Source organism: Drosophila santomea, chromosome 2R, assembly GCF_016746245.2.
Source record: "Drosophila santomea strain STO CAGO 1482 chromosome 2R, Prin_Dsan_1.1, whole genome shotgun sequence".
Classification (NCBI taxonomy): Eukaryota; Metazoa; Arthropoda; class Insecta; order Diptera; family Drosophilidae; genus Drosophila; species Drosophila santomea.
In genome coordinates, this window is record NC_053017.2 from 7,522,509 (window position 1) to 7,549,658 (window position 27,150).

Here is a 27,150-nt window from a genome sequence, read left to right on the forward strand (position 1 = left end):
GCTTTTGGCGGTGGTGGGTCCCTTCAACGGTGAAGATAAGGGTTCCTGAGTCCAAACGTTCAAATATAAACCACTCCTAACAATCTCGATATCGTAAGATATGTTGCCAAATGTCAATAATTTCGCCTGTTTGAAAGTTTATTTTCTTAGACGCCGAGGTATCGATACAATCGATAAAATCCGTGGATCATTGAGCTAACACTACCATTACTATTATTAAATAGAGGAAGAACATATCAGTAAAAATGATCCATAAATGAACCTATTCCATTCGAATATAACCATTTTTCCATCATTTTAGGCCATATCAAATAAAATCATTGATTTATATCCCACATTATTTTTAATTTATTATAATACAATAATATAATAATAATAATATATTAGATCAAAGCTCTGTTATTAAAATTAAATTTAAGGCGAATGCCAGTCAAATGATCCATTTACGAAGATTTACGAAACTAACAACTACTATGTGCCCAAGTCATATGGCCAAGGATATTGTTCCTTGGACTCTCCAGGTCGAGTTCCACCGTGCCTCCTAACGGTTATTCAGTTTATGCCGTCTTTGAACGAACTGCAGCCCTAGTCGCGGAAAAGCTCCGAGAGCGCGGAGGTCGGAAAAGCTCCGGAACTAGAGCTTTCCGCCGCACGCACTCGCTGGCGACCGATTTTCCAACGGAATCAGAAGCAGTGAAAATCCGGAGCGCCGAGCACCACGACGACGCACAGCGGCGGGACAAGGAAAAACTAGTCGAGGCGCGCTCTGCCATCCGAAAATCCAAAAAATATAGGGGAGCAAAAGACAAGGGAGCGAGCGGGGAAAACGCATTCGAAAGATACACTTTTCCGACGAAATGTCTTCGCGGCGTGTGTGCAAGAAACATTTTGATTAGGCAATTAATTGAGCAAAGTGCAAGTGCAGTCAGTGGGTGGAAATGTTTTAGACTCCGTTCGGTGGGGTGCGGCGGGTTTTGCGGGGGGCGCATGTGAAAAGCGCGTAAAGAAAAGTAAGTGGCGCAAATTTGTGTATTAAAATAAATCAAATAACCAACTAAACGATGCATACACACCGAATCGACTGGGTGCCAGTGCAAATCGCATCTGCGAACGGAGATGCGAGCGAATCTGTGTGACAAATTAATTAATATTGAACCACTTCGCAGTCCGCTGCGACAAAATGTCGAACTAACCGATTCAAAAACATATAGATTCTGTGTATATAGGGAATTTATTTTTAGCGATTTTTTAATCCCCCTCCCGCCCCGCAGGCAATTCAAATCGGTCGCGAAAGGCCAATGCTGTGTGTATTGTGAATCGAACGATCACAATCGCAAGCATATTCTCAATCCAATAAAGTAGTTCCCAAACCAAGCATCCATCACCTATCACCCAACATCCATCGGTGGTATCGAAAACGGGGGGCTCGCGCGTCAACAATTTTCAAGCGTGTACACAAAAATCCAGCCAAGCGCATTGCCCGCAATAAATCCGAGACGAGACCCAGACCCAGACCCAGCAGAACCCACCATATAGACCATCCAACACACACCACACACCACCCACCACCCACCACCACCCACTTGGGCCAGTTCACTCGACCACTTGATTAACGCCAATGCCAATTCAACGCAGAAATTCTCTACATTCTCTCGCGCAGAGAGCATGCGTTCGCCTTTCCAGAGAAAGAGAAAGCGAAAGCTTTTCTCTCCGCTCTCCGCTATCCGCACTCGCCCCATCTCGCTCGCACAGGATGTGCTCCGTGTCCCCAGGCACTTTGTTTTTGTCATTGACCTGTTGTGGAAATCCATACGTGTATACGATAGTTATTAACTATTCAAGGCCGAGTGCGGAAAACTGCGAGGATTAAGTGATCTGTACAACCTCACAGGAAACATCCTGAGATGAGCCAGAGAATATCCTTCGAACGAGATCGAATATCCGTTAGTGCTTCTGTGCTTCTGTGTTCATCAGAGAGTGGGAAAGTCCCCAACAGCTGGGAGGTTCCTTAATTAATATTGTGCAAATATTGTTCCCATTAGCAACTTTTTATTTTATGTTAGCTATCATTTACATGGGTACACACATGCTATAAAGTTCTTAGTGTTAAACAAATGAAATCTACTCTACACAAGAATGAAAGGATGAAACCTCGAGTGCTTTCTAATCGATATGAGTGTGAGATTCCGTGAGCAGCTTTAAAGTTCCCAGATCCCAGGATAATTAAAAAGGGTTTCAGCACCAAGGGAATCTAAAAACATGGGATCTATATCAATGGATGCAATTGATACATTTGATAACCACAATTTATTTCAATCTCCCTAAAACGGATTTTCTTCTACTATCCATGTCAGGACATCAATAGTCAATTGTAATTTAAAGAGTAGGGACTTAAACGACCGCAATGGGCAACGTGTGCAGTTCCGGCCAGAAGAAAAAGAAGGACAAGGATAGTGCCTCCGAAAAGTCAGACGAGTAGGTTCTCCCGTTCGTATATTAATTTCGTGGACTGTACTAAAGTTGTGGTTGCAGCTCACCTCCTTACCAGGAGGCGGAACAGAAGAACACCCTGATCCCCGCCGATTCGAATGCTGGGGATGGAAAACGGGCTCCTTTGGCCGCGGTGGAGGCACTTTCGGAGGCGACACCGCTGCCGGAGGCCAATGGAAACCAGCAGGTCCAGAAGCAGCCATCAACGGGACCGGAAAAGCCAGTGGGAGGAGAGAAGGGTGAGTTATATCATATTATTAAACAATTGGTTTTCCTATCAATATGAGCACAACAGAAGGGAATCTTCATTCTAGAGCCTAGAAGTAGAGTTAGAGTCTAGACACATGAATATGTGAATGAAACTTAATTACAAACTAAACGAAACTCATCTCCCAACAGATTCAAATAGCACCACACCGCAGGGGGCGCAGGCGCCCAGTGACGTGGCCAATGCCAATCCCGGAGCCGGAAATCTGAGCGTGCTGCAGGGCAAGCCGCCGCCCGGCCGCAAGATTGAGCGGGACAAGAAGATTGTAGTGTACATCCTGGCGGACAACAGCACCGAGTACAAGAAGCACAAGCGAGTCGTCCACAGCCTGTACAAGCATTTCAAGAGCAAGTGCCAAAGCCGTGGCTTTGACTTCATCATCGCCGATGTCCACGACAGCGAGCCGGAGACGGAGCCGGGCAATGGCAATGCCAGGAAGGATTTCTCCCGCCTGCAGGAGGCGAAGCGCTGGACCCAAACGCCGCTGGAGGCACAGGGCGGTCACGAGGAAGCGGCCAACTGCCTGTGCGAGATCACGCGCCACTCGGCCGGAGCGTATGTGATCCCCGTTCTGTTCTTGGGAGCCACCCTGGGCACTCCGATGCTGCCGCTGACCATCGAGAGCCAGGACTTTACCTCGGTGCTGGGCACCGCTAGTGAGGAAGAGCGTCTGCTCCTAGAGAAATGGTACACCATTGACAACTCATACCAGCCGATGTGCCACCGATTGCATGCCCAACAGGTTGATCCCTATTCAAGCCAGGTGAACGGGGAACTGAACGAGCTACTGGCCGTCCTCTTGCGCCTCTTCTCCGACGACGTCAAGGACTCGTATTTGACCACCGTCGTGGAGCAGGAGATCAATAACACGGTTCTGATGAGCCAGGAGCTGGCCAAGCGCTGTATCTGGATCCAGACGGGCAGTCAGGTGGCACGGCCGTCGGAGAATGCCAGCCCTTTGGAGCTGGAGGTGCAGCGGAGGCTCAGTCATGTGTACTCCGGTCTAAAGAGCCAGTTGAGCGAGAAAAACCTCATCCGTCTGCTGCCCACGATGAGTATCCTGGACGAGGAGTTGTCGGCGGTGATCGAGAGTCTGCTGGACAAGACGCTGGCCGGGATCTTCGAGGAGCACCTGCAGAAGAACAGTATCCCCTACAATACGCTGGGCGTAGACCGCGTGCTGCTCGAGGAGCTTCGCCTGGTGGGCCACTACTCGAAGCTTTTGGCACAGAACTCAGCCAATTTCGACATCATGAACGACGTGAAGCGTTACATCCGAGACAGCACCGCCCAACCGCTGGTCGTGTCCGGGCCACGGGGTAGTGGCAAGAGTGTATTGGTGTCCAAGATCATGGAGAATGTCCACCGCTGGAAGCCGGAGGCACAGCTCATACTGAGGTAGGATATAAAATCTTATAAACTTTCAAACGTTAGTATTGATTATCCAATTGTTACCTCTTTAGATACGCCAATCTCAGTGCCCGCTCATCGGATCTCACTTCATTGCTAGGCTCAATGGCCAACCAGATGTCGGTCCTGGAGACGGGACATCAATGCCAAGTGCCACACGTATGGAAATTATATTTATGCATAGAGCGATTATATTAATGTAATCTTTCCAAATAGACACTAGGGGCTTATTCTCGAGTGATTCGAGACATCCTTGACCGGCAACAGCGCTTCTTCGTGCTGATCATCGACGGTGTGGACGAGCTGCAGCGGGATGAGCTGCTCGATTGGCTTCCTCAGCAGCTGGGCAGCGCCAAACTGATCCTCACCGTCAGTGAGCTGGCGGATGAGGGGGAGGATGTGGACGGGACGGAGGCTGGGGACTCCTTTGATATGCTAGCCGCGCTGGCGCAGTTGGGCATACCACAGCGGTGCTTCCTGCGGCTACGACAATTCACGGAGCGGCAGTGGCACGACATCCTCAGCTCGGGTGGCGGTGACTTTTATGCGGCCAACGGGGCACTGAAGTTGCCCGACGAATGGAAGATGCTGCACGGGAAGACGCCCTACCACGCCAAGTCATTGTGGTGGCTGGCCTGGCTGGGGCATGTGGCTCAACCGATCAGCGAGATCGGCGACATCTCCAGCCGGATACTTCAGGTCCTGGAGTCCAAGTTCGCCACCGATCAGGTGGAACTGCTGCTGCTGATCGTCCGCCTGTCCCCGTGGGGCATCCGGGAGAGCGACTGCCTGGGCGTGTTCCAGAAAATGACCCAGTTGGAGGCGCAGGTCGCCTTCAAGGTCTGGTCCAAGTTCTGCTGGCTGATGGGACCAATGCTGTTAGGTCTTAAGAATATTAGGATAGCAGACAAGAGCTTTGGACGAGCGGTCCTGGCGAGGTACGCGCAGAAGCAGTGGCTGGTACATGAAGCGCTGCGGGACTACTTCGACCGGCAGGACAGCGAGTTCAAGGGTAGCCAAGGTGCCAACACGTAAGTGTTCCTCCTTTCCTACCATCCCAATCTTTTCAAAAATCTAATTTATACAAATCACAATTGCTCAACAGCTACAATTACCAAAAGTACTTAAAACTGCCTTATCATCATTTCTGTGCCGTGATCGAGGACAATCCGGCGCCTCACAAGATCGACATACTCTTCAACTGTTTTTACTTTACGGACCTGCAGTGGATCGCTAATAAGGTGCACGCCACGGGTCCGGAGCACCTGCTGAACGACATCCTGCAGGCTGAGTGGCTGGCCAAATCCGGAGGCGAAAACTGCCCCACCGCTTACGTGCACATCTGTTTTCTGAAGCAATTCCTGGAGCAGTATCTCCACGAGCTGAGCTACGATGGCCAGCAGTTCTACACGCTGATGAAGTATTATCTGAAGACGCGGTTCCGGGAGGCACCAGAGCTCAAGGACGACGAGAAGATACGCTCCTGGTGGGAGTACACCAACGAGCTTGAGTTTGCCTTCCTCGAGATTCTCAACGCGGACTTGGATGCGGAGAATGGCAATCAGGCGGAGCATGAGAAGACTTCGGAGGACGCAGTACCAGCCCCGGTACCCGTCAAGGGCTACGATGTCCTGATGAATCTGCCCCAGCCCGGATGCTATGTGGCATCCATGTGCACGGACCGAGCTGAGATCTGCATATGGGACGTAAAGAATTGCTGCCGAATCCGGGAGCTGCAGGGCATCCAGCAGCCGACGGCGATGTGTCCTGTGGGTAACTATGAGGCAGCAGTCCTGTGTCGCCGCGAGATCCGCGTCATCAATCTAGACGAAGGAAAGTTTAAGGTAATTGGTCCCTATATCTTATCTTGGATTTTTTGTAAATGTAGTATTCCTTCTAATTCCAGGTAACTCTCAAAGGCGTAATGAACCAGAAAATGCCGTATTTCGGTCTGCACGATCAGAATCACTTGGTTTGCCTATCGCGCAACCGGATGTATGTGAACCTGATGAATCTGGAGTCGGGCGATTGTGTGACCACCTTCAAGGCGGGTGAGGACCGCTTTCTCAATTCCCTGTTGGTCTCTGGAGATGGAAGGTAACCGGTTGACATGTTTCGTATTCAAGTAGTAGCTAATTTCCGGTTTTATTTCTAGGATCTTGGTGTGCGGTGATGAGACCCAGAAGCCTTTCCCACTGCTTGTTTGGCACCTTTCACAGCGAAAGTTGCTCTATGACCTCCGAATTCCGCACCACGACTTCATCACCTCCCTCTCCGCGATCACCCACGAGGGCTCCTACGTTTGCGTGGTGGCCAAAGAGCTAAACGAGCCGACCACGCCCAACTTCATTGTGGTATACGACCTACAAAGCGGCACTCTGTTCAAGAAGTGGAAGCCCGCCTGCAACACAGTTTCCCTGGCAATCTCCCAGGTGAACGCTTGCGTCATCGCCGGCCTAGAAGATGCCAAAATCCTTATATGGGATCTGGTCACGGGCAACTGCAAGAGCACCTTGATCGGTCACAATGCTCCGGTAACGTTCTTGAAGCTGGATCCGTTGGGAAAGGCGCTGCTCTCCTACGACAAGGAGGGACGTGACTCGGCCGTCCGCATGTGGGAGTTGAATTCCGGTATGTTCCAAATACTTTGCTTTCACGAACCGTTTAATCATGCTCCTGTTCTTGCAGCCAAATCTCTGGCTGTGTTTAAGCCACCGGCTCAAGTGAGTACTTGTGAGATTCTACCAAACGGAGCCTTCGTTGTGCTGGCTCTCAAGGATCGCAACTCCTTGCTAACACTGGCTTTGAAGAACTACAGCGGAGGGTCGGGCGCCCTCGACGATGACTGTGGCACTCTTTACGGCAATCCAGACAACCAGCACAAAGTTTTCGACTTGAGTAATTAAATCAATTAACGCTAGTTATCATTATTCAAATTATAAATGAAGCATAACAGGATGCGAGCCCAAAGAAGGCAGAACTCTGAATTATTATAAATATGGCAAACAAATTTCTCATGCATAATTCATTAGATGTATGTAAAATTCTTTGAGCAAATCTTACCAAATGTACAAAGCAAAGGAAATCCAAAGAACATTAAAAATTTAAAAATCTACTCAGCTTATGGTGGTTTTTTTATGTGGTCGCAAACAGATACAAGAGGTTCTTGGCAAACTGAACAATCTCGGTCCCGCCAAGCTTGGAGGTGCCATAAATACGATCCACAAAAGTTATAGGCACCTCAGCGATAGTGTAGCCGTGCTGTCTAGCCCGAACTAGCATCTCCATTTGGAACACGTAGCCCTTGGACACGCAGCTGGCAATGCATTTCTCCAGGACATCCTTCTTGTAAAGCCTAAAGGAGCCGGTCAAATCACTGGCATTCGGACGTAGGAGCACCTGGGACAGAAAGTTGGCACCGCGCGAGATGAGCTTGCGCTTGAAGTCCCAGCCAAAGACGCCTCCATTTCCGGCATACCGAGTACCGGATACAATGTCATAGTTTCCCTCCTGTTGCAGCTTGATAAACTCTGGGATGAATTTGGGCTGAAGTAGAAAAATAGTAGATATGTTTATCCCATCTATCAAATGAACCCTGTTATCTAGACTCACATGATGACTCAAATCCGCATCAATGATAACTATAAAGTCGCCGGTGGCATGTTTGATGCCATGTATGTAGGCAGTCCCAAGTCCCAATTTAGAACCACGTGGTCTCAGCACAACTCTGTCCTCGCCATATATCTTTTGCAAGTCCTTGGCCACGTCCAGTGTTCCATCCGGGCTACCATCATCAATCACAATCACCTCGTATTCCAAGCCGCTGCAATGAGGGAGCTTTAAAAGCCTGCATTTACACTTCAAGCAGCCTCTACTCACCTTGCCTTCATGTATTTCACAATAAGCCATATTATAATAGGCAAATTATCCTTTTCATTGTATGTGGGCAGCAAAATGCTGTATTTATGGCCATTTGTTGGCATGATATTCGATCTCAGGAACCGTGTAAATAATTCCAATTAGAATTAGAGGAGTGTTGGTCAGTTCCAAAACACAAAACAGCTGTACTTAAATCGATAGTCGATGGAAATTATACAGTTGACAAAAGTGTCCAATTTAAAATGTAATTCTAAATGTGTTGAATAAATTAAATAAATTATATTAATTTTTCTAATTTGGTAAAATATTGACTTTGCCATACTGCGATAATTAAATCACTTATTTTATTTATTAACATTGTATGTTAATAAGTATGTTTTAACTAGTATGTTTTTGGTATTTTTGCCAAACTGAATAAGGTATTATTGTATAATTTTCAAAGAACACCGTTATTATTCATAAACAAGTGCGCAGTCACACAGTTCGGAAACGGCCGCTTTAAGAATAAGTGCTCGCTTTATGTGCGGAGTAGCCAATGAAAGTGGCAAAGTAGTGCGCTTTTGACGGCGCGACGTGAACATGGCCAGAAAAATTCCTTTTAATGTGGTATTCGCCTCAGGTAAACAAAAATAAGTCAATGTTCAGACTGTAAACCACCAAAAACTCTATTACTTACAGTTCTCTTATTTAATTTCCTTATTTTATGCGTTGCCTATGTTCTTAATTTAATTTTTAGTTGAGACAGGATTTGGATGAAAACTAAAGGTTTCTACCTACATTCCTCCTTTTGAAACCAGCTGCACTTGAGAAATCGATAAATCACGCATACGCCTAGTGCGGCAGGACGTAGGGTTTTAAAATAAACTGGCGCTGCTATTTTAATTGCAGCTAATATGCTAAAGGATGCTAAATCAATTTACCAAAGTTTCAGCCTAGCAGGGCATAAAACCACTGCAACCACGATGACTGTAATATTTCATTATGATATTGTCAGACTGCCGGGTTGTCGACTCTTTTTGCGTCTGCATGTGCAATTTGAGTTCCAGCCAGAGATTTTAATTTGGCAAAACGCCAAGCTCTTTATTTTCATGCTAGAACCTGACAAATTTCGGTTAGCCTCGATGGCCTTAGTCTCATACGGCCCGGTATCACTTATTGGGCCTGCTCGGCCTTTCTCTTGAACCGATACTTAAGTTTAGTTACGAGCGATGACACCGGCGCAATGATGGTGAGTCCATAAACGATGGCGGTTATCAGCATCATGCCGGGAATGAAATCCGTGTCCACATACTTGGAGAAGAATTTTGAGTAGTAGCCCAGGTAAATAGCGCCCATTCCCAGGCTGAAGGTGACTAAGCCAAATAGATTATGGCGGAAACGAAGCTCCGATGAGGGCATCACTTTAAGGGCGAACTTCGGTTGGAAGTAGTTAACAAAACCGCCCACAATGCTGGCCGCGCAGAAAAAAGAAGCAGTTCCTCCTGCAAAATGTCAGCTTTGAATAGTTTTCCAGAATTAACCTAATTATTTACTCACCAACTCGACCGTGCCAGGTGTTAAAGTGAACCTCCTTGCTGGAAAATTTGCCCAATGAGCCCAACAGAACCATAGAACCACCCACAATCTGCAGGATGGCGTGGAAGCGCGACTTGTTTCGGTGCGACAGCCAACGGGTGAGCGGATTCACTTTCGAATGTGACATCATGGCCTGGGCGATAAGGACGTGGAACTGTCGAGAGCAAGGAAAGCCTTTTAATTCAGCTCAAGTGCGATAAGATAACAAGTGACGTTGCATGTCCGTGTTATCCATGTCAATCTAACACTATTGATTATGTGGCCAAGTGCTTATCGCTGCGTACTCACTCCAACTCCAGTCATAAACATATGCATGGCGGTGTCCTTGAATTCCAGACTGCGCGCCAGGACGAAAAAGAAGATGGCCACCAGGAAGATGAGCATGTGGTTGATGCTGTTCAGCAGGCTGTGAATTTGCAGCCAGGCAGTGGCTTTCGTGTAACCTTCCGGCATTTCAGCTGCTATAATAATACTACCAGATTCAGTAACAAAGCACAAGCGGCTGAGTGACGACTAAACTAGCATGTTACTCGACATCGCTTAAATAGAAATGAAAAGAGAGTAAAGCCTGAAGATAGAGAACAACAAGTGAGATATGGTTATACTTGTACAGCTGGGTTCGAACTTATAGGGCTCGTTAAGGAATCTTAACGTAAACCAAATGCTTTTGATTATGCTTTTCATTTTAAACGTTTTATGATGTACATAGGCTGTTATAAGCTGTTCTTGAATATTTCTTCAAAGGTTCAAATTTTTCTTAAATCGTAGATTTCTTTTTGACCGCTGCTGTTGTTTAGCTTAGCAAGCAAAAGAGAACGAAAAATAGTCCGATATCGTTATCATGTGGGAGAATTTAGCTGAGTATACGAAAAAAAAGAGAGAGACTGTTTAAGAGAATACTCGTCACCTGGCCTATACCACCTATATATACCTACATATGTAGATTGAAAGTAATAATGATTCGATCATTTTGCTTGTCTTTCAGACGAGGATATTAACTTTCCGGCCAGCGAACTAAATAATCACGGCCCCACAGTTCACGGATGGCGAAGTGCTCCGAACGGCAGCCTCACCTCACATGACATCATCCTCCGATTCCAGCATCCGGCCAAAATCTATCGCATCCAGCTCCTGGCACACCAGTATCTTATACGTAAGTTTATGTGCTAAATTATGTCTGATCCCTAATATGATCTATGATATTATATGAAACAAGAAATAATAGGCAACTTATTTGCCGACAGCTTAAGGACTCCCGTTAATACGTTTTCTTTTCTTCCAGCTGAAAAAGTGGAACTGTGGCTGCATTACTCGCCTAAATCCCTGCCCAGCACTCCATCCTCGCAGTACTTCGACTTTCTGGGTTTTGTTGCCTTAGCGGATAATGCGAACACCAACTACAAGTCCCGGGAGCTGCAGAGCGTCACCGTGTGTCCACGTAGAGGCACTCATCTCAAGCTGCGTCTGATTGGCGTCCAAGGAAACGACTACAATGACACAGGCCAGATTTCCCTACTAGCGGTAAACGTCCTTGGCGAGGATCTAGAGGTAGGGCCGAATAATGGCAACGGAGAGGAGCACTTGGCCAACGAGGCCCCGCCGTTGGACACGGCCACCGGAGAATTGGCGCTGGCCTCCATATGTGATGACCTGCTCTTCTCCATGTACGTGGAGGAGTCAATAGTGCAGACCATCCGAGAGTTGGAGCAGCGGAAGGTTTTGGCCGTAAACTCCGAAAGGTTCGAGTATGCTCGAAAACTAAAGCTATGCATGACAGCTTTAAGGACTGCCGGAGAACGTTTGGGACGCTATGCCCTGGCCAAGAGGCAGGCTGTTCAGCAGGAAGACTTTAGCACGGCCAGGCTACGCAAGGAGCAGATCGAAATGTACCGGGCGGCAGTACTTCGACAATTGCAAGTGCAGCAGCTTCTGGAACCGCAGGGCGTTGCATTAAGCTCCAATGACCAAAGCTGTGAGATCTATGCGGGTGGGAAGCCCAGTCTGCCGTCGGCTCCCAGCCTGCAGGATGTGGCACAGGCACTCGCCGAGGCCACTTTCAGTCCCAAGAGCATGACGAGTCTCAGCTTAGAGGACAAGTCCTCGACTGACGGCTCCCAGCCCGGTAACGATAATATGGTGACAGCTCCTGGGCCTGCTGCTGCACCCGCTCCTGCGCCCACCGCATTGCAGGCCACTCCCACGCTGGGGGGCTGGCGCAAGTCCCACGACGAGCTACCGCAGTCGCCACGTCTACCCTCGAGGCACAGCTCACCCATGTCAAGCCGACAGGGATCGCTGCGCAGGCGCAACAAAAGCGTGCCACGCAACTCCTATGAAGATTACGAAGAGCGGGCCATTCCCACGCTGCGACAGTGAGTACCGAGCGTAGATTGAAGCGTATTCGTTGTCTGGGTGTCTTATAACTACGTAAACAATTGTGGAATAGTAATTACTTCGTTTGTTTACTCGAAACAGCTGTCATTACAGAGTTGCATGATGACTCGGTACTCGTATTCTTGGTTTGAATGTTTGTCAACACTAGCAATAGATAGCGTTAGCAACAACACTGCCCGACAACTCTTGAAATTTAAAATTTATCTCCCGCGTAGAAGTGTTTATAATTTTTAAAATCTAAAAAAAATAAGAAAAGTAATTTAAACCAATTTTTTTAAAATTTTTAATAATGTTGATTGAGTTTCAGATCTAGGCACACAAATTTAAATTGGGAATTGTTTAAACACATTTAAAGAGTAATACTTTGATAGATGTAACTTAATTGTACTTACCTTTCTACTCCTATATGTATATTGTAACCGCATCCGTAAACGTTGCCATTTCGACAACAAAACACAAACCGCTCACAGTTCAAATACTAATGAATTTTTAAGGGAGTGCCAAGGAAACGCGCTGCTAGAGGCGGATCCGAACCGGGGACGTTCGCGACTGAACGACCGCGAGCGTCGCCAGGCAGCGCTACCCATCCTGGTCTTTGGGAATGAGCTGGTGAGTGCTTCATTAAATACGATAGTTTACATATTTAATACGGATTCTACATTCCCAGGTGGAGCAGTTCTACTCGCGTCAGTTTCAGGACCGGGAGGATGGCTTGATGCGTCTGCGTAACTTCCTAAAGGAGCACGACCTGGTGGATTCATCGAGCAACGAGCACGCTGCCAGTCCCAACAAAGTGGCCCGCAGCGCTGCTCTGCTGCTGCACCGCGCTGTAAGGGACGCCGTTTACTCGGTGTTTAGCCAGGCCACGGAGACGGTGCGCATGCTGTTCCTAGAGTACGTGCCCGGTCGAGTTTCCCCCAACGAGGTGGCCCGCTGCGTCGATCGCCTGCTGCCCGAATTGTTGGCCAAGTCTGGTGATCCATCTGCACGCCTGCACACTCTGGCCCAGCACACGATCCTCAGCATCGCCGCCTGTCCAGAGGTTGCGGAGCAGCACCTGGTTGCCCCGGCTCTATCACGAAGCGTTGGATCCGGAACCCACCAGCGGCTGGCAATGAGTCGGCTGCAGATGCTGGAACAGCTAGTGCACACTCAGGGCATCAGCACGGACAAGCATAGTGGTCTCACGTGCAGAGCATTGTCTGAGTGTGGCTGCTCCGGCATCCATCATCCCGCGGAGCCTGTGCGAAAGGTGGCCGAGCGCATCCTGCTGCTTGTCTACAAGGTGAATCCCCGACTAGTGCGCAAGCAATTGCCTCCGGATGACGACATCACGCGTCGCAACCTCTTGTACCGCCAACTCTTTACCGAATTCGACAAGTTGGATCTCGATCGCAAGCAGGAGCTACTGCTGGAGGCAAGCAAGTATGGGGGAGGTCACAGCTCGGGTGATGCGGCCACCCCGCCGGCGGACAAGGCGTCCACCAGCTCAGACGCCTCTCGACTGATGAATAGTCGAAGTGGTCATAGCCTGGGCCCAATGGCCAGCTCCAGTAACGGATATGCAAGCTGCAATGGAAAGCAGCAGTACAACGAGCAACTCAAGCGCTCAATGCTTTCCGTCACCAACTCGCGCAAGGGATCCGCTTCCAACTCGGAGTCCACAGAAGACAACACACCCAAAATGTGTAGTACAAATCAATTTATTAAGAATCCGCAATAATATTGATATTTTTTTAGACGTTGCCCCTTTTGCGACTGGTCTTGTGCTGGCAGTGACGCTACTCAGTTGGACCGACACTACTGGAAGGCCTGTCCTTTCCTCACCAAGTGCCCGCAGTGCAGTCAAGTGCTGGAGGTAGCTGCTCTAAACTACCACCTGACAAGTAAGTCTGCAATATAATACTACATATATGATAATGAATATTTTAAACTGTTAACAGCGGAATGCGATGCCAAGGAAAGCTACGTGATTTGTGTCCGTTGTACTGAATCGGTGCACAAACAGCTATATGAACTGCATCAGATGGAGGACTATTGTCGGGGTAGGATCTTTAAATTGACATCAATTCTATAGACACTATATCAATACTTCCCCTCCCCAGAACTGAAAACGGGTGCTGCTCGATGTCCCCTCTGTCATGACGATGTTCACCTACCCCAAGACGGCGGCTGGAAATTGCATCTCCTGAGCGCCGGCGGCTGTCCCGGAAATATACGCAAGAGGAATCTCAAGAAGTCAAATTAAAAACCGTACACTTAACCTATCTGTAGGCCTAGCGAATTAGCGAATTTATTAAAGCAACTATTCTAGGCAGGACACCTACTCAAGGAAGCTATCTCATTTCAGTCACAGCAGCCGCAGTCATTTAGTTAAGTTAACCAATTCGTTTCTCACTCAGAGCATTTAAGTTAGACACATTTTGTTAAGCCAGTAGTTAGATCTACTTTGTGCATTCTTTTGTATTTTTTGTACGCAATGTGATTTGTTAAATGAAACATGAATTTTTGAATCGTCCTTACAATAAATAAATCCCATCCATACAGTTTTATGAATTTGAGTTTTGATTTGAGTTGTTTGTATGCATTACTCTCGTCGATGAATGGGTTACCTCGCTTGCATTAAATTTCCAATTTATATGCGCATTCCTTAATAAATTAATAATTGCTTTGCATATAAGGCATATGCAACACAATTGCATGATTGACCATCTAAGTATGGCTATGTGTGGGCAAATAGAGATAGTTTCTCAAATGGAGAAACTGCAGTCCATAGCATTCGAAGTGGAGTTTTACATATTTTCAACTAATAAAAAATTTACTGAAATTTTCACCATTTTGAATTAAAATTTTTTAAATGGACCTATTAATTGTGCCTGTCAATTGATAAGGTACAACATTTTATTAAAATCATTTATAAATACGTAAGAAGAAAACCTCAAATTTATTTCTCTTGGTAATTCAAAAATCGGGCTCCGAATATTATGATTTGCTGGACCACTATTTTTGCGCACTGCGCTGTTTCAGTGTTGGAAAACCTTCCCAGGGGAGCGCGTCAGTGTTGGTGGCTGTGCGTGTGCGAGCGAGAATAAAAAACAGCCGGCGGCAGCGGCGGCAACAGAAGCGGCAGAAATCAGTTTTCGCAATAAAAATAAACGCGAGCTATATCTGGCTGAAAGTCGTGCCCAGAATTTTCACTTCCACTTCGGTTAACGTTAGACTTCTGTCATCATGTTCTGACCATACGGCTTACAACATCCAACGCGCTCAGGAGTTGCCTTTATCAAAGAACCCCCGCCTTCTTGGTGCTCTCCTTGTTGAAGACCGTCGCGTGTTTTTCCGCTTAGATTAAAAAAAGCTGAAGCACTCGTAGTTCCCTAAGGAACTATTGAAAATGAGACAACTAGTCAGACGATTAATGGACCACCGGTATCTGACGCAGGAGCAGATCAATGGGTTCGACAACTACAAGGTAGGCTAAAGGATTTCCTAAGGAAGCATCGTGGACGGCTGTACTTCAGTAGGGGAACCCCTTCCCGATGCCTCGAAACCAAAACCAGTTCTCTGTACACCGTACTTGTTTTCCATTAAAATTCTTTTTATAGAAAGCCACCAGACCAAACAAAGCAAAATGCAAAAAAAAAAAGAAAGCTATTGAAATAGTCGTTAAACTGATGATGGTGATGAGTTTCCCCTCTTTAATCAGAAATTTTTACTTACAGTACAGTGCCATTGATACCTCACCGCTGAGTCAGTATGTGATGCATCCTTTTTGGGATTGGCTAGTTAAGGTGAGTGCTTCGCGGAATTATATCATGCAAAAATCAATACTCATGAGGGGCACCCCACCATAACAACCATCCGACTACCACCCACTGCAGTTCTTTCCGCGCTGGTTTGCGCCCAACCTGATGACCTTTCTGGGCTTCCTGTTCAGCGCCATGAACCTCGTGCTGCTCTCCTACTATGACTGGAACTTTGAAGCCAGTTCCGGCGAGGAGGGCACCACCCCCATTCCGTCGTGGGTCTGGCTCTGCACGGCCATCAATATCTTTTTAGCTTACACGCTGGACGGGATTGATGGCAAACAAGCCCGTCGCATTGGATTATCTGGTCCGTTGGGAGAGCTCTTCGATCACGGGTTGGATTCATATACCGCCATGTTGATCCCGACGTGCTTGTACAGCATTTTTGGACGCAGCCGCGTGTATTCGGTGCGACCCATGAGGATGTACTACGTGTGCCTAACGGTCTACTTCAACTTCTTCATTTCGCACTGGGAGAAGTATAACACGGGCATCCTCTATTTGCCCTGGGGCTATGACCTCAGCATGTGGGGCAGCACCGCCATGTACTTAGTCACCTGGTGGTTGGGTTACGAACGCTGGAAGTTTGAACTACCGCTGGGATCCTACGGAACCCTGCCATTGGGCAATGTCATGGAGGCAGTGCTGCATGTCAGTGCTATGGCGAATCTTCCACTAGTCATTATTAACGTCTACAAGTATAGTATACCAATCAATTTTGCCAGCCCATATCTTAACCATGCTCTTATCTTTAGCTCCTATGCGCATCGCACAGGTCGCCTGCTATCTTTTTGGGAGGCCGTTCGTCCCATGTGGCCCTTCATCACCTACTTTGTCATTCTGCTCGCCTGGCCATATGTATCGCCGAACGACATCATGGAAAAGGATCCACGCGCTATTTTCATGCTTAGCGGCACAATCTTTTCCAACGTCAGCGTAAGTCCTTCACATTTCATGTAGCGATGGCCTAAGGTATGCCAAAGGAAACTACAAGTTCATTCACTTTACTCTTTGATTTGACCCATAAGATAACTATTCAGTTGTATAAGTTAATATTAATGTAGCATTGCCCAGATACCTGTGAAATATTAGGATATCAGGCATAAGTTGCTTATTGTTCTTGTTTAAAATGTAATCGGGCACAGAAACGAAATAGCTTCGCTTATCAACCTGTGTCGCGTGTGGCCTGAATCAAACATAATCTAGATAAGGCAGGTGTGTCTACATCTTTTGCTGGCCCCTTGGCATGGAGTTAACTGCCAAACAGCCACAAACCGTTTTTAATGAGTCATTTGACGTGCCTGCCCCATATCGCCATTCCACGTTGATAAAACGCGCAGCAAAAGACGTTCGGAATGCCACCCTTTTGTTGCGGGGGCCGCCGCTGTGCCAAGGATTTGGTGGAGGAAAATCTGAACGAAGGTGGTCGCGAATCGCTGAGGGAGACTATATACACCACGACCGCTGAGTATGAACGTCCTTTGTCCCTGAAGTTTTATGCCCGCCACGACTGGCCCTATTTTAATTGCACCAGCCAAGAAGTGCGGCGCATACGGGAGAAACTAGACCCAGTGTCCCTGCAGAACGCCCGGAAAATTGCCAGCCTGGACAAGGGCGTGGACGAGAAGTATGAGATGAAGCACAACACGCCGCAGCCCATGACTGTCAATCAGATGTACGGATGGTACTCGGATAGAGCCCACCGCTATCTGAAACGAGACCGCGGCACTTTCGTCTTTCCCCACGAGAACGATCCAATGATCGAGCAAATTTTAAGGAACAAAATTAAACGCTCTTAAAGTTCCCATCGTGTTGCAGGGTTAAATGCGTTTACTGTAAAGATTGTATTCAGCAAATTGAAATTATTTTAGATGGGTTTTCAAATATTAACATTTTTCTGACAAAATTAAACAGTGACCAAATGACATACTTACTTGTATCTCTTGTTTCAGTGTCGTTTGATTGTCTCCCAGATGTCCGTGACAAGATGTGAGGCGTGGCATTGGCAGACGCCAATGTTTGTCATATCCTTCTTGACCAGCCTGTGGATTCCGCTGCTGGAAAGGCCCTTGCTGTATCTGCTTCTGATTGTGACCACATTGAGTCACTGGCAGTACGGAGCCAGCGTGGTAAACCAGATGTGCGAGCATTTTAACCGGGTCTGCTTCACGGTCCACAAGCGAGTGCCGCAAGAAGAGCTTTTTAAGAAGAAGGCTCTGCTGGCAGAGAAAATCAATCAGGCCGAAAAACCACAAACGGAGGAGCCATTGAAGAAAGAGGAATAAGGCATGATTTGCTTTTCTATGGGATTAGTTGCGAGTTATTTTGCAAGTTTTTCTGTATATCAAGGAGGCTGTTTAGTTAAACAATTCTTGTGAGATTATGTATAATTTGTCTTAGTTAGAATATACCTAAAAATTGACTTTATAGTGCTACATTAACATTGGAGCTTGTCGGCACATTTCCAATGACTATTTACGTAATGCTCTCTTCCAATGATAATTTGTAAACTCTACGAACTCCGAACTTGACGTTATCTGTATTGTATTCAAACTTCAATGACCCCTTGTAGATCGATGGAATTTACGAGTAATCATGACAAGTGATCTGATTTGCAGCTAAAATATGAAATAAGTATAGTTAGTAGGCTAAAATAACGGCCAGGCATGTTCCAGTCCATAAACTCAGCTCAACTATGCAACAACAGAGCGGCTTACTACTTGTTCTAGCCTTCAGCTATCCAACTTCAGTGCAAAGGTTACGCAAAATCCTTATATTTAAAAAACGCTCGCTTCCGCTGACCTTGATAGCAACCAATGTTTTATATTCGTCTAGACGTAATCGAATAATTATTTCCACGCTTAATTTATTTTATATCCATTGTACAAGTTTTAAATGCTCCACAAACACGAATACACGAACACCAACTTTTCTAACTAAATAACCGCAAAGACCTCTAATTATTTAAACACATAAGCATAGTCGTTATTTTTAAACCAAATCCCAATGTCATTCAACTGTAATGTGACGTCGTCCATAGCGCCACTGCACGCTTTATTGTATGGAATCTATTCATGTACCCCAAAACCGGGCTACCTCGCCCCACACATTGTGTTAAAGACAAGACAGTATACAAATAAAATAAAAAACCAAATGTGAAATTCTCACACCGAGTTTTGAGATGAGTTCGTCATTTGATTTATCACTATCTGCTGACCGCCTGTATCGCGATTTCAGATCGCAAAGTGGACAGTTTGCCCGCTTATAAATACATTTGTAGGCCGTGATGACAGCTGAAAGTTCCAAATCAGATTAAATGCTACAAAAACATTTAGGTAGGGGAATTTGTTTTACTTGTCAATATATATGTATGTTACCGTGCCAGTAGGAGTAAGCTTCAAGGATACGGACGACGATTGACCAAGGTTCAACAAACTGATATGTTGAAGTGTTCAATATAAGATTGTAATATCAATGTAAGGATCCTTTAGATGGTTTTTGTACTAATGGTCAGAGGGTGTGGATCATTTTTAGGGGCGCCCCTGTAAGTACATACAAACATAGTGCTGCACCTATGTTGGGCGAAGGCATAAATCTATTCAATACCCTCATGATCAAATTGATAGCGTTTGCTCAGGTGACGGGTTCTGGGGATGCGTACGTGATGTGGCTGTTAGCCCAGTCAATGGGTAACAAAACGCTTCCTCATTAGCTAATTGGCGTGAAAACCAGCTACAGGCCCCACTGTGCCGGGCGGTGGGAACCTCGCGGACAGGCCCTCCTCGCCCCGCCTAACGGCTGGCCAATATCAATAAACCGAGATGTGGACGGAGAAGGAGATGGCTACCAAGTCACGCCGTCGAAATGGGCACGGCCGAACAAAAAGAGACGGTCGGAAAGTAAGTGGCATAAATAAAAGCAAAACCAGAACGAGAATCGAGCAGAGAGAGAAGAAAGCCGCAGTAGCAGAGGAGCTGCACTCGAAGAAAAAATATATGAAGAAAATGGGGTAGGAAATAACTACACGACTTCATAAATATAATAATTAATTAATTGGAAATAATTATGGAATGTAAGCATTCAAGCAGTCATACAAGCAAATTTAGTTTGCCTTCAGCCGTTCGAAAATATTTCTTCTCCCATTGGAAAGTATTGGAGAGTATTCGTAAATAAAAAGAAAATAAAAAAGTTTAAAATTACAACATTTCGTTTAGTGCAGCGCCGACGGCAGCGCCAGAATATGAAAGTTGCGCCTGCGCCGACATGGAGAACTCTCCCATCGGACTGGGAATCAGTTGCGAGGCAGAAGCGCGCGAGTCAAGAACGCCGAGCGGAGCAACCTTACCCAAGGAACTGAGATCTGAGATCAACTAAGAAAAGATGGCCTGGAAGACTTTCACGCTTCTACCCCTGCTTTTGGCAGCAGGTCTAGCCAATCCCTTGAGCTCCACAACGGAGCCATCTACCTCACCAGCTCCTACTCCTGTCGTGCCTCAGATCATCAAGGAGGAGCACTTCCCGGCCATGGCTCCGGCCCAGGCTATGGAGTCCAGCGGATCCAGTGGCCAACCCATTTTACTGCAGCCTCCTCTAGAATCGCCCAGCGCAGAGGAGGATGCACTGCGTCGCCGCACAGTCACGTACGATCAGCGCCAGGAGGGGCAGTACAACATTCGCGCTGATCTGGAGAATTTCATGATCCTCCTGATCCCACCTGGACCGCAGGAGGGCATCAGCCTGTTGGAACTGCTGGGACGCGGAAACACCAAGGGCAGTGGACCGTCCAAGCGCAAACATCCCGCGATGGGCAACTCGCTAAAGTCGTTTTATCAGAAGAGTCTGCTTCAGAAGATGCAGCAGCAACGGAATCATCACCAATCCTCGCCAGCGGCACCTCTGCCGGAGTTCATTGAGGGTCGGACCCCTTATCACGTGGACATTTCAGCCAGCGATCCAGAGCAGGCTCAACGCCTGCAGCGCCAGCAGGTGGACGTACTGCCTCCTCAACAGATACCCATGCCGCAGCTGATTAAGCCATTTCACTTAGAGGCGGAATCGGAATTGATTCAAGCTCTGCCCCCCGTTTCTGCCAGCAGCAGTGCCGGATCGAATCTCCTCGAGAGCTTTAATCATCCCGGATCGCAGTACTTCCGCAGCTCCCGCTCCCTGAGAGGCGATAGTTATTTGGATACCAATCGTCTGACTGGCGGTGACTTTGCCAGTCCGCGCTCTATTAGTGCCCCAATTTACCGCAGTGATCTTGGCAGAGGAGCCAATGGCCTTTACCCCCCGATCGACGCCCCTACCTATTTCTCGGACCAATCTCGCTCCTGGCAACTGGACGAGGAGCCCACTCGGGCACAAGCGGTGGAACCGGAGATCGTAAGCTTTGACCTGTTGGCCGACGACGATCTGGCCGAATCCCGAACCCTCCTCCGGGACGGACTGGCGCGTTGCGCCCGCGGAGAACGGCGTGATAGCTACGGAGCCTGTCGCCAGATCGAGGGCTATTGAGGGAGGAGTGAGAACGCCAGACTGCCAGCCTAAATGTTAGTTTCATACATTGCACACTCTAAAATTAAGCCGACGAAATTGTCTTATTAATAAATGCGAAAACATAATCGACACTAAGATGAAACTGGTCGTTAGTAAGAAGCTAGCCAAGAATAGTAATGTGCTTGCAAATTTTTGGGAAGTGCAGCGATGCACACCGATTAACTTGAGACTTATAGAAAGCATCATTACATTGCTAATTACTTTCTGTTAATAGATAGCTTCACATTGTAAGTCACCTTCTAGGTGTTCCAACAGCGGAAGTGGTTACCAAATCTAACGGTTCGAGTGCGATCATAATGATGCGCTGAAGGATGAGGCTAGAATCTTGACAGCCTGGGGCCACAAAACGGCAATTACCGTCCAGAGCCAAAGGCCAGGTGCTCCGTAATTTGCGATGAGCGCAAGATTAATGTGCAAAACCAGTTTGCAGGTGGATGCCAGCCCCTTTCCGTGGCCAAGTCATTGAACCTGCGCCCAGAGCTGCACCCAGACTAGATAACTGGAAGAGTCAACAGATCTTGGTGTATCTAATGCAGGCGGGGCAATTAGAACTGCCATAAAGATTTTGGAGTTCTTCTTGGACTTGGCTCAAATCGAGGTTATTGGGTTAACTTACTTTGTTTACAAACATCATTTCTTGGACTGCTTGGGTATTATTCCAAAAATTGGGTTAATAAACTAATTTTAATTGGCGCAAGATGGGTAAAAATTCAAGATTTTCTTTTTCGAACTGAAGGCAAATTGACCAGGATTGACCACAAATAGCTCGTCTGACATGGTACTGACTTCGTACGTGGCTGCTAGGAAGCATTAGAAATGCGCTGAGCAAAAGGTTCCCACAGCACCCTGGCAATGCGGAAGTCTTTGGGCTGATTGGAGGCGGCCATTGAACTGTGTCCAGAAATCGGGTTTTCTTGGTCTTCTGGTCCAGGTGGGCTTGCCTTCACTGCAGCCGAGAACATGGAATCATTCACCGCACGCCATTGCAGCACATCGGTCCTGCGTCTTTTCGCTTGTGTAACATCATGTGCAAGTTCACCAACCGGCTGTTTGTCTTCGGCCTGCTGCTTGTGGGACTTGGAAGAATTCTGGCCCAACCCGTTGGCGGAAAGATTAGGACGGCAAATTCGAGGAACGTGGTCAGCGACTTGCTGGAGGTCTTGTACGACGACTATTCTGAGAATGGTTTCCAGCGCGAGGACATTCTGTACGACCAACGGCAAAAAGGAGCGGAGAACTATCAGTTCAAAGTGGATGGGGTCGTCATCGGATTGGCGCCTCAACTGAGTTCCAGCTTGCTCTACTCAATGGCGGAGTCCTATTTGAGTGAGTACTACTGAAATATAAGAGAATTCCAGACATAATCTTTCTTACATCCTAGGTGACATGATGTTGCGCCAATCGACCCCAGATCCAGAGTCAACTCAAATGTACGAAAGGGATCCTGAGGCCGATACAGATTCTGGACCCACAGAGGGCGTTACTAAGATTCCTGAGTTAGCCCAAATTGATTTGGAGAGCAGACAACATCAAATTGTAGCTTCACAATCTGCCAGCCGGTTAGTACAGCACTAATATGTTGTTCTGTGTACACAACTAACTAATAGGTGGTTTCTGTTCAGATCTCCAACTCAACTGCTCCAATTACTTAAGATGCTCAAAAGTTCAAAGGCCTAAAGAAATTATTTCTAAGTTCTTGGAAAATACACCGGAAATACAACCACTCTTTGAATTTAAATTTCCGTTGATCTCATTGGTGGGGCTCCACTGTACAGATATGTAACTTTCATCACATTTCTATTAAAAATATATAAATAATGAAAGCCCAACTCAGTAGGCAACCATTCCTAAAAATTTCGCAAAAAAGACATCGATATTCCACCCGTTGATTCCTGGCCACATATAATCAAATCAAAGCTTTTTAGGCCTGCGTACTTGTATACGAAGAATCCTCGAACGGTGGACAATGATCGGAAATAGGATTCTTGATTACATTTGTTGGTGGATAGTTTTCCACAATTGGGCCATCAAACTTGGAAAGTCCTTTCTGGTCCTTGACACAAGCGTTTGTAGATTGTTCTCCAATCCAATCCAACCCCATGCAGCGAAGATTCGTGATATCAGTCGACAGGTTGCCGGTTTTCGCATTAAAGGATTGCTTATACATATGTATATAAAATATATATGCCCTGAATATACATAAATATCCAACCACAACGTCTCCAGTTGGGCACATCAGTACAAAGTGACGCACCTTGAAAAAATCCCTGTCCAGATTGACCGTTTTGTTGCCGCCCATTTCGTCTAGCATACTTGATTCGCAAAATCCCCACGCAGAGGATTGTTTTCAGATATGGAAAATAAAAGATAATTCTAGTTGAAATTAGATATTTAGCTCTTATCTGGATTGCCAGAATTTATATACATATGTACATGAAATAAAAACAAAACGGTTTTTAAATTTAGCATTTTGCAGGTTTGGATATCGATAAGAAACTCATGTATGTGTGAAAGTGTTTTTCGTGAATATATCGATACTCCGGCTGTATTATAAGTAAAGCAATGGTGAACGTATAAGCTACTAAAAGTAGTGACATCGATAGAGCTCCAGTGAAGGCGGCGTAAAAATATTTACATTATCGATAACTAGAGTATTATTAAACTTTGCCGAAGACCAGCTTTGGCATTACAATACAATTTTGGGAATAGATTAACTAGTGCGGCCCAGCCGGTAGCACCGTGATTTGCAATATTTTGAGCCTCAGCTATTCAAGAACCTTCGAGCAACTAGTTCGCATGGTATATAAACCTGCTCAGCCTCAGCTGCACTTGTATACACAATCGATTGCCCGAACAAATACGACGTAGTAGTCGAGAGCTCCAAATTAGAATAATCCGTCACATAAATTTGCTGCAACAAGTTAAACGAGAATAAACGCGTCAGCACCGATATATATTTAAACATCTTCCGAAACTATTGAAGACATTGCGAAAATGCCGGAAAAGTTGTTGAAAATAACCTACCATGTCGCCGGACCCCAGAAGAAAATAAATGCATACTTGAGGATGCCCTCCCAGAATTACACCATATTGCGTCGCGAAATTGAGCTGTATCTTTTCCAGGAACGCCAGTTGCCTAAATGCGACGTAAGGACCTTCTGGATCGGTGAGTTTTATAATGAAAATAAAACTGTGTACTCCTATGAATGTACATACAAACAGTTATTTACTGCAGGTACACAATTGCAATCGAGTCCCAAAGATTGCAACATACATATGTATGTATGTACATTAGTTTACATATATAACTGCATTCGGCAAAGCAGTGCTGTCCATTTAGATTTAAGTCTAGCTTTTTCTATTTTAAAAGTATCCCAATTTATTTATTCGCCCAAAAAGAAGGGAATCACCCAGATAGTGTTATTGTTCTATGCTTATCAATGGCAGAAATGTGTTGACACATCAGCTGATAAATATTTGTATGGAGCTTTACAGTACAGACGTGGTCAACATAATAGATGCACTGCTCCAAAAATTGCACAATGCCTATTTAAAAATACAAACTTGTTTGATCTTCAAACTTTCTGATTTTTCATATTATATATTTTGAAAATAAATCTTCTAACGCACAACGATTTTAAGGGTTATAAAATATACATATTCACATACTTATATAGATAAATTGGTTTTGCTGGTATAACCAGTTTGAGCCCTCTGTGATTCAACATTGATAATAAAACTGCAATGACTCATAATTGACTTTATTTTCTTCGGTATTTTCGAACTTTTGCAGACTCTGATCAAGATGAAATCGAAATAGTCAACCAAAATGACTATGAGATCTTCCTGGCCAAGTGCGAGAGCAATATGCACGTTCAGGTTGCTCCACTGGAGCCCATAGAGGAGCCAAAGGCCACCAAGCAAGAGGGTTCTTCGGCCAACGCTGAAGGTCCTTCCGCCGACGATCCGAGCAATTTCACCATCCACGACTCCGTTGAATGCGATGGCTGCGGCTTGGCTCCCTTGATTGGGTTCCGCTACAAGTGCGTGCAGTGCAGTAACTATGATCTTTGCCAGAAATGCGAGTCGGCCCACAAGCATCCTGAACATTTGATGCTGCGAATGCCGACCAACAATGGGCCCGGTTTGGTCGATGCCTGGTTCTCAGGTCCAGGATTGGGGCGTCGCTGTGGTCGGCGCTCCAGGGGACATTGTCCGTTTCAGGAGACGAGCCAGGCATCTCCGGCTGGCGAATCAACCAGGGATAGTCGTCGTGAACGACGTCACGCTCGTCGGCATGGCGGGGTGTTGTCTCAGTTTGTCGAGATGATGACCAACTTGCCGCTAAACGAAACTACGGCCACGGCACCAGCCGAACCGCAGAAGCCGAAGGCTGCAGAACAAGAACCAAGTGCTCCAACAGCTGAGCCCACTGTTACCGCTCAAAAGGCAACTGGATCCGAGGCCAAACCAACTGAGCCAAAGAAGGTAAACACTGATCAAAGTGTTCCCCCAACCGATGATCCAGTGACGACTCCGCGGTCCACTGAGCCAACTACTCCAGTGATCAATCTGGATAACCTTTCGCAGATTGTGCCACCCGAGTACATGCGTGCTGGCATCGAAATTCTTAACAATTTTAGCGAAATGTTTGCCAAGATGATCGATCCCACGGATTTGGGTGATTCGGGAACATCTCCACCCTCATTGACTCCCAGTACTGAGAACAAGAAACCAGAAGAGAAGGTTCAATCTAGTGCCCAGTCGGCGGCAGCTTCAACCAGCCAGTCAGCTGTTTCGTCTGCTGCTCCATCGGCCAATCAGTCGAATGTCCCATCTGCTAACCAGTCGGCCACTCCATCAATTTCTGGATCGATCTCTGATGCTCCCCTTGAGACAGAGCCACTGATTCCCAAGCCAACTGATTCGGCACCACTTTCGACAAACACCATCGAGACAGAGCACGATAGACGCCGTTCAGATAGCTTGGATCCAGAGTGGCAGGTCATTGACAATGCTTACTCCGCGAACAACAGTAACTTAATCAATCTGGACACTACCAACCCCACAGCTGCTACTCAGCAGCCGGTGCGTGATTTTGGTCAGCTTGGCGAACTTTTGCGTCAGCATATAAACGAGGAGGCTCGCGTGGAGCAGGCTTCGGCCAATACCCAGACTGCTCAAGTGGACACAGTGAGTACATCGACGTCGACCACATCCGTGGCCACCAATAGTGTCGGCACCTCTCCAGCAGCTCCCGAGGAAAAGCGCACTGTTCCCGTCTACCACACTGGTAAGTGACAAAATGAATACCTATCGTTTTATATTAAATATCCCTCGTATTCAGATGACCGCATCAATCAATCAATCCATGCCATGATGGCCATGGGTTTCAGCAACGAGGGCGCCTGGCTCACCCAGCTCCTGGAGTCGGTTCAGGGCAATATCCCAGCTGCCTTGGACGTAATGCATGTCTCGCAGAACCGCAACTAAATATACATATTCAATATCCATATATCTGTTATGTGTCTTCAATATCTATCGAACCCAATGAAAAAAGGGATTTTACTTTATCTTATCAGTTTACTACGTAGATTAGTGTTTTCTGTGGTGCTAGATTAATCTCGTAACCAAAAACAAAAAATGTGAAAATGTATTTATATTATGTTTTAAATAATCAACAAAATGTTATCGTATATATAAATGTGTGTGAAATTACAATAAAGGCACAAAGTGAAAATGATTTAAAATGTCAGTTTTTTACTTAATATG

General features: G+C 46.4%; 9 protein-coding genes across 11 annotated transcripts; 7 read left to right on the forward strand and 2 right to left on the reverse strand.

The window, feature by feature from the left end:
• The first annotated feature begins 413 nt into the window (after positions 1-413).
• LOC120445229 lies at positions 414-7,272 on the forward strand. The gene is made up of 10 exons (XM_039625487.2): positions 414-1,010; positions 2,355-2,475; positions 2,533-2,729; positions 2,890-4,156; positions 4,222-4,327; positions 4,385-5,199; positions 5,274-6,012; positions 6,075-6,265; positions 6,324-6,799; positions 6,857-7,272. The coding sequence occupies exons 2-10, from the start codon at positions 2,405-2,407 to the stop codon at positions 7,072-7,074; spliced, it is 4,080 nt and encodes a 1,359-aa protein (XP_039481421.1). The 5' UTR covers positions 414-1,010; positions 2,355-2,404; the 3' UTR covers positions 7,075-7,272.
• A 9-nt stretch (positions 7,273-7,281) lies between these two features.
• On the reverse strand, positions 7,282-8,207 carry LOC120445230 (dolichol-phosphate mannosyltransferase subunit 1). Its single transcript, XM_039625488.2, has 3 exons — positions 8,048-8,207; positions 7,781-7,991; positions 7,282-7,714 (listed from the first exon to the last, which is right to left on the reverse strand). Exons 1-3 carry the CDS (start codon positions 8,149-8,151, stop codon positions 7,304-7,306), a joined length of 726 nt encoding a protein of 241 aa, XP_039481422.1. The 5' UTR covers positions 8,152-8,207; the 3' UTR covers positions 7,282-7,303.
• A 306-nt stretch (positions 8,208-8,513) lies between these two features.
• Positions 8,514-14,553, forward strand: LOC120445496 (centrosomal protein of 104 kDa). 3 transcript variants are annotated; one of them, XM_039625944.1, is made up of 9 exons: positions 8,514-8,666; positions 10,608-10,775; positions 10,905-11,994; positions 12,487-12,625; positions 12,684-13,702; positions 13,757-13,902; positions 13,960-14,061; positions 14,122-14,269; positions 14,331-14,553. In XM_039625944.1, exons 1-8 carry the CDS (start codon positions 8,627-8,629, stop codon positions 14,262-14,264), a joined length of 2,847 nt encoding a protein of 948 aa, XP_039481878.1. In that variant the 5' UTR covers positions 8,514-8,626; the 3' UTR covers positions 14,265-14,269; positions 14,331-14,553. The 3 variants fall into 3 exon arrangements, with proteins under 3 accessions (XP_039481878.1, XP_039481877.1, XP_039481879.1); XM_039625943.1 differs by having other exon boundaries at positions 14,122-14,553; XM_039625945.1 differs by having other exon boundaries at positions 12,511-12,625; positions 14,122-14,553.
• Positions 9,101-10,163, reverse strand: LOC120445497. The gene is made up of 3 exons (XM_039625946.1): positions 9,911-10,163; positions 9,584-9,776; positions 9,101-9,528 (listed from the first exon to the last, which is right to left on the reverse strand). Exons 1-3 carry the CDS (start codon positions 10,073-10,075, stop codon positions 9,200-9,202), a joined length of 687 nt encoding a protein of 228 aa, XP_039481880.1. The 5' UTR covers positions 10,076-10,163; the 3' UTR covers positions 9,101-9,199.
• Positions 14,554-15,082: 529 nt separating the features above from the next.
• LOC120445914 (ethanolaminephosphotransferase 1) lies at positions 15,083-18,996 on the forward strand. The gene is made up of 5 exons (XM_039626572.2): positions 15,083-15,488; positions 15,739-15,807; positions 15,898-16,520; positions 16,578-16,758; positions 17,775-18,996. Exons 1-5 carry the CDS (start codon positions 15,411-15,413, stop codon positions 18,105-18,107), a joined length of 1,284 nt encoding a protein of 427 aa, XP_039482506.1. The 5' UTR covers positions 15,083-15,410; the 3' UTR covers positions 18,108-18,996.
• Positions 16,906-17,755, forward strand: LOC120445915. Its single transcript, XM_039626573.2, has one exon. The coding sequence runs from the start codon at positions 17,178-17,180 to the stop codon at positions 17,619-17,621; it is 444 nt and encodes a 147-aa protein (XP_039482507.1). The 5' UTR covers positions 16,906-17,177; the 3' UTR covers positions 17,622-17,755.
• Positions 18,997-19,960: 964 nt separating the features above from the next.
• Positions 19,961-21,444, forward strand: LOC120446646. Its single transcript, XM_039627717.1, has one exon. It carries the CDS (start codon positions 20,203-20,205, stop codon positions 21,334-21,336), a length of 1,134 nt encoding a protein of 377 aa, XP_039483651.1. The 5' UTR covers positions 19,961-20,202; the 3' UTR covers positions 21,337-21,444.
• An 824-nt stretch (positions 21,445-22,268) lies between these two features.
• On the forward strand, positions 22,269-23,741 carry LOC120445827. Its single transcript, XM_039626447.1, has 3 exons — positions 22,269-22,704; positions 22,760-22,937; positions 23,001-23,741. The coding sequence occupies exons 1-3, from the start codon at positions 22,404-22,406 to the stop codon at positions 23,053-23,055; spliced, it is 534 nt and encodes a 177-aa protein (XP_039482381.1). The 5' UTR covers positions 22,269-22,403; the 3' UTR covers positions 23,056-23,741.
• A 298-nt stretch (positions 23,742-24,039) lies between these two features.
• Positions 24,040-27,128, forward strand: LOC120445322 (protein ref(2)P). The gene is made up of 3 exons (XM_039625643.2): positions 24,040-24,544; positions 25,172-26,671; positions 26,726-27,128. Exons 1-3 carry the CDS (start codon positions 24,373-24,375, stop codon positions 26,869-26,871), a joined length of 1,818 nt encoding a protein of 605 aa, XP_039481577.1. The 5' UTR covers positions 24,040-24,372; the 3' UTR covers positions 26,872-27,128.
• The last annotated feature ends 22 nt before the right edge of the window (positions 27,129-27,150 follow it).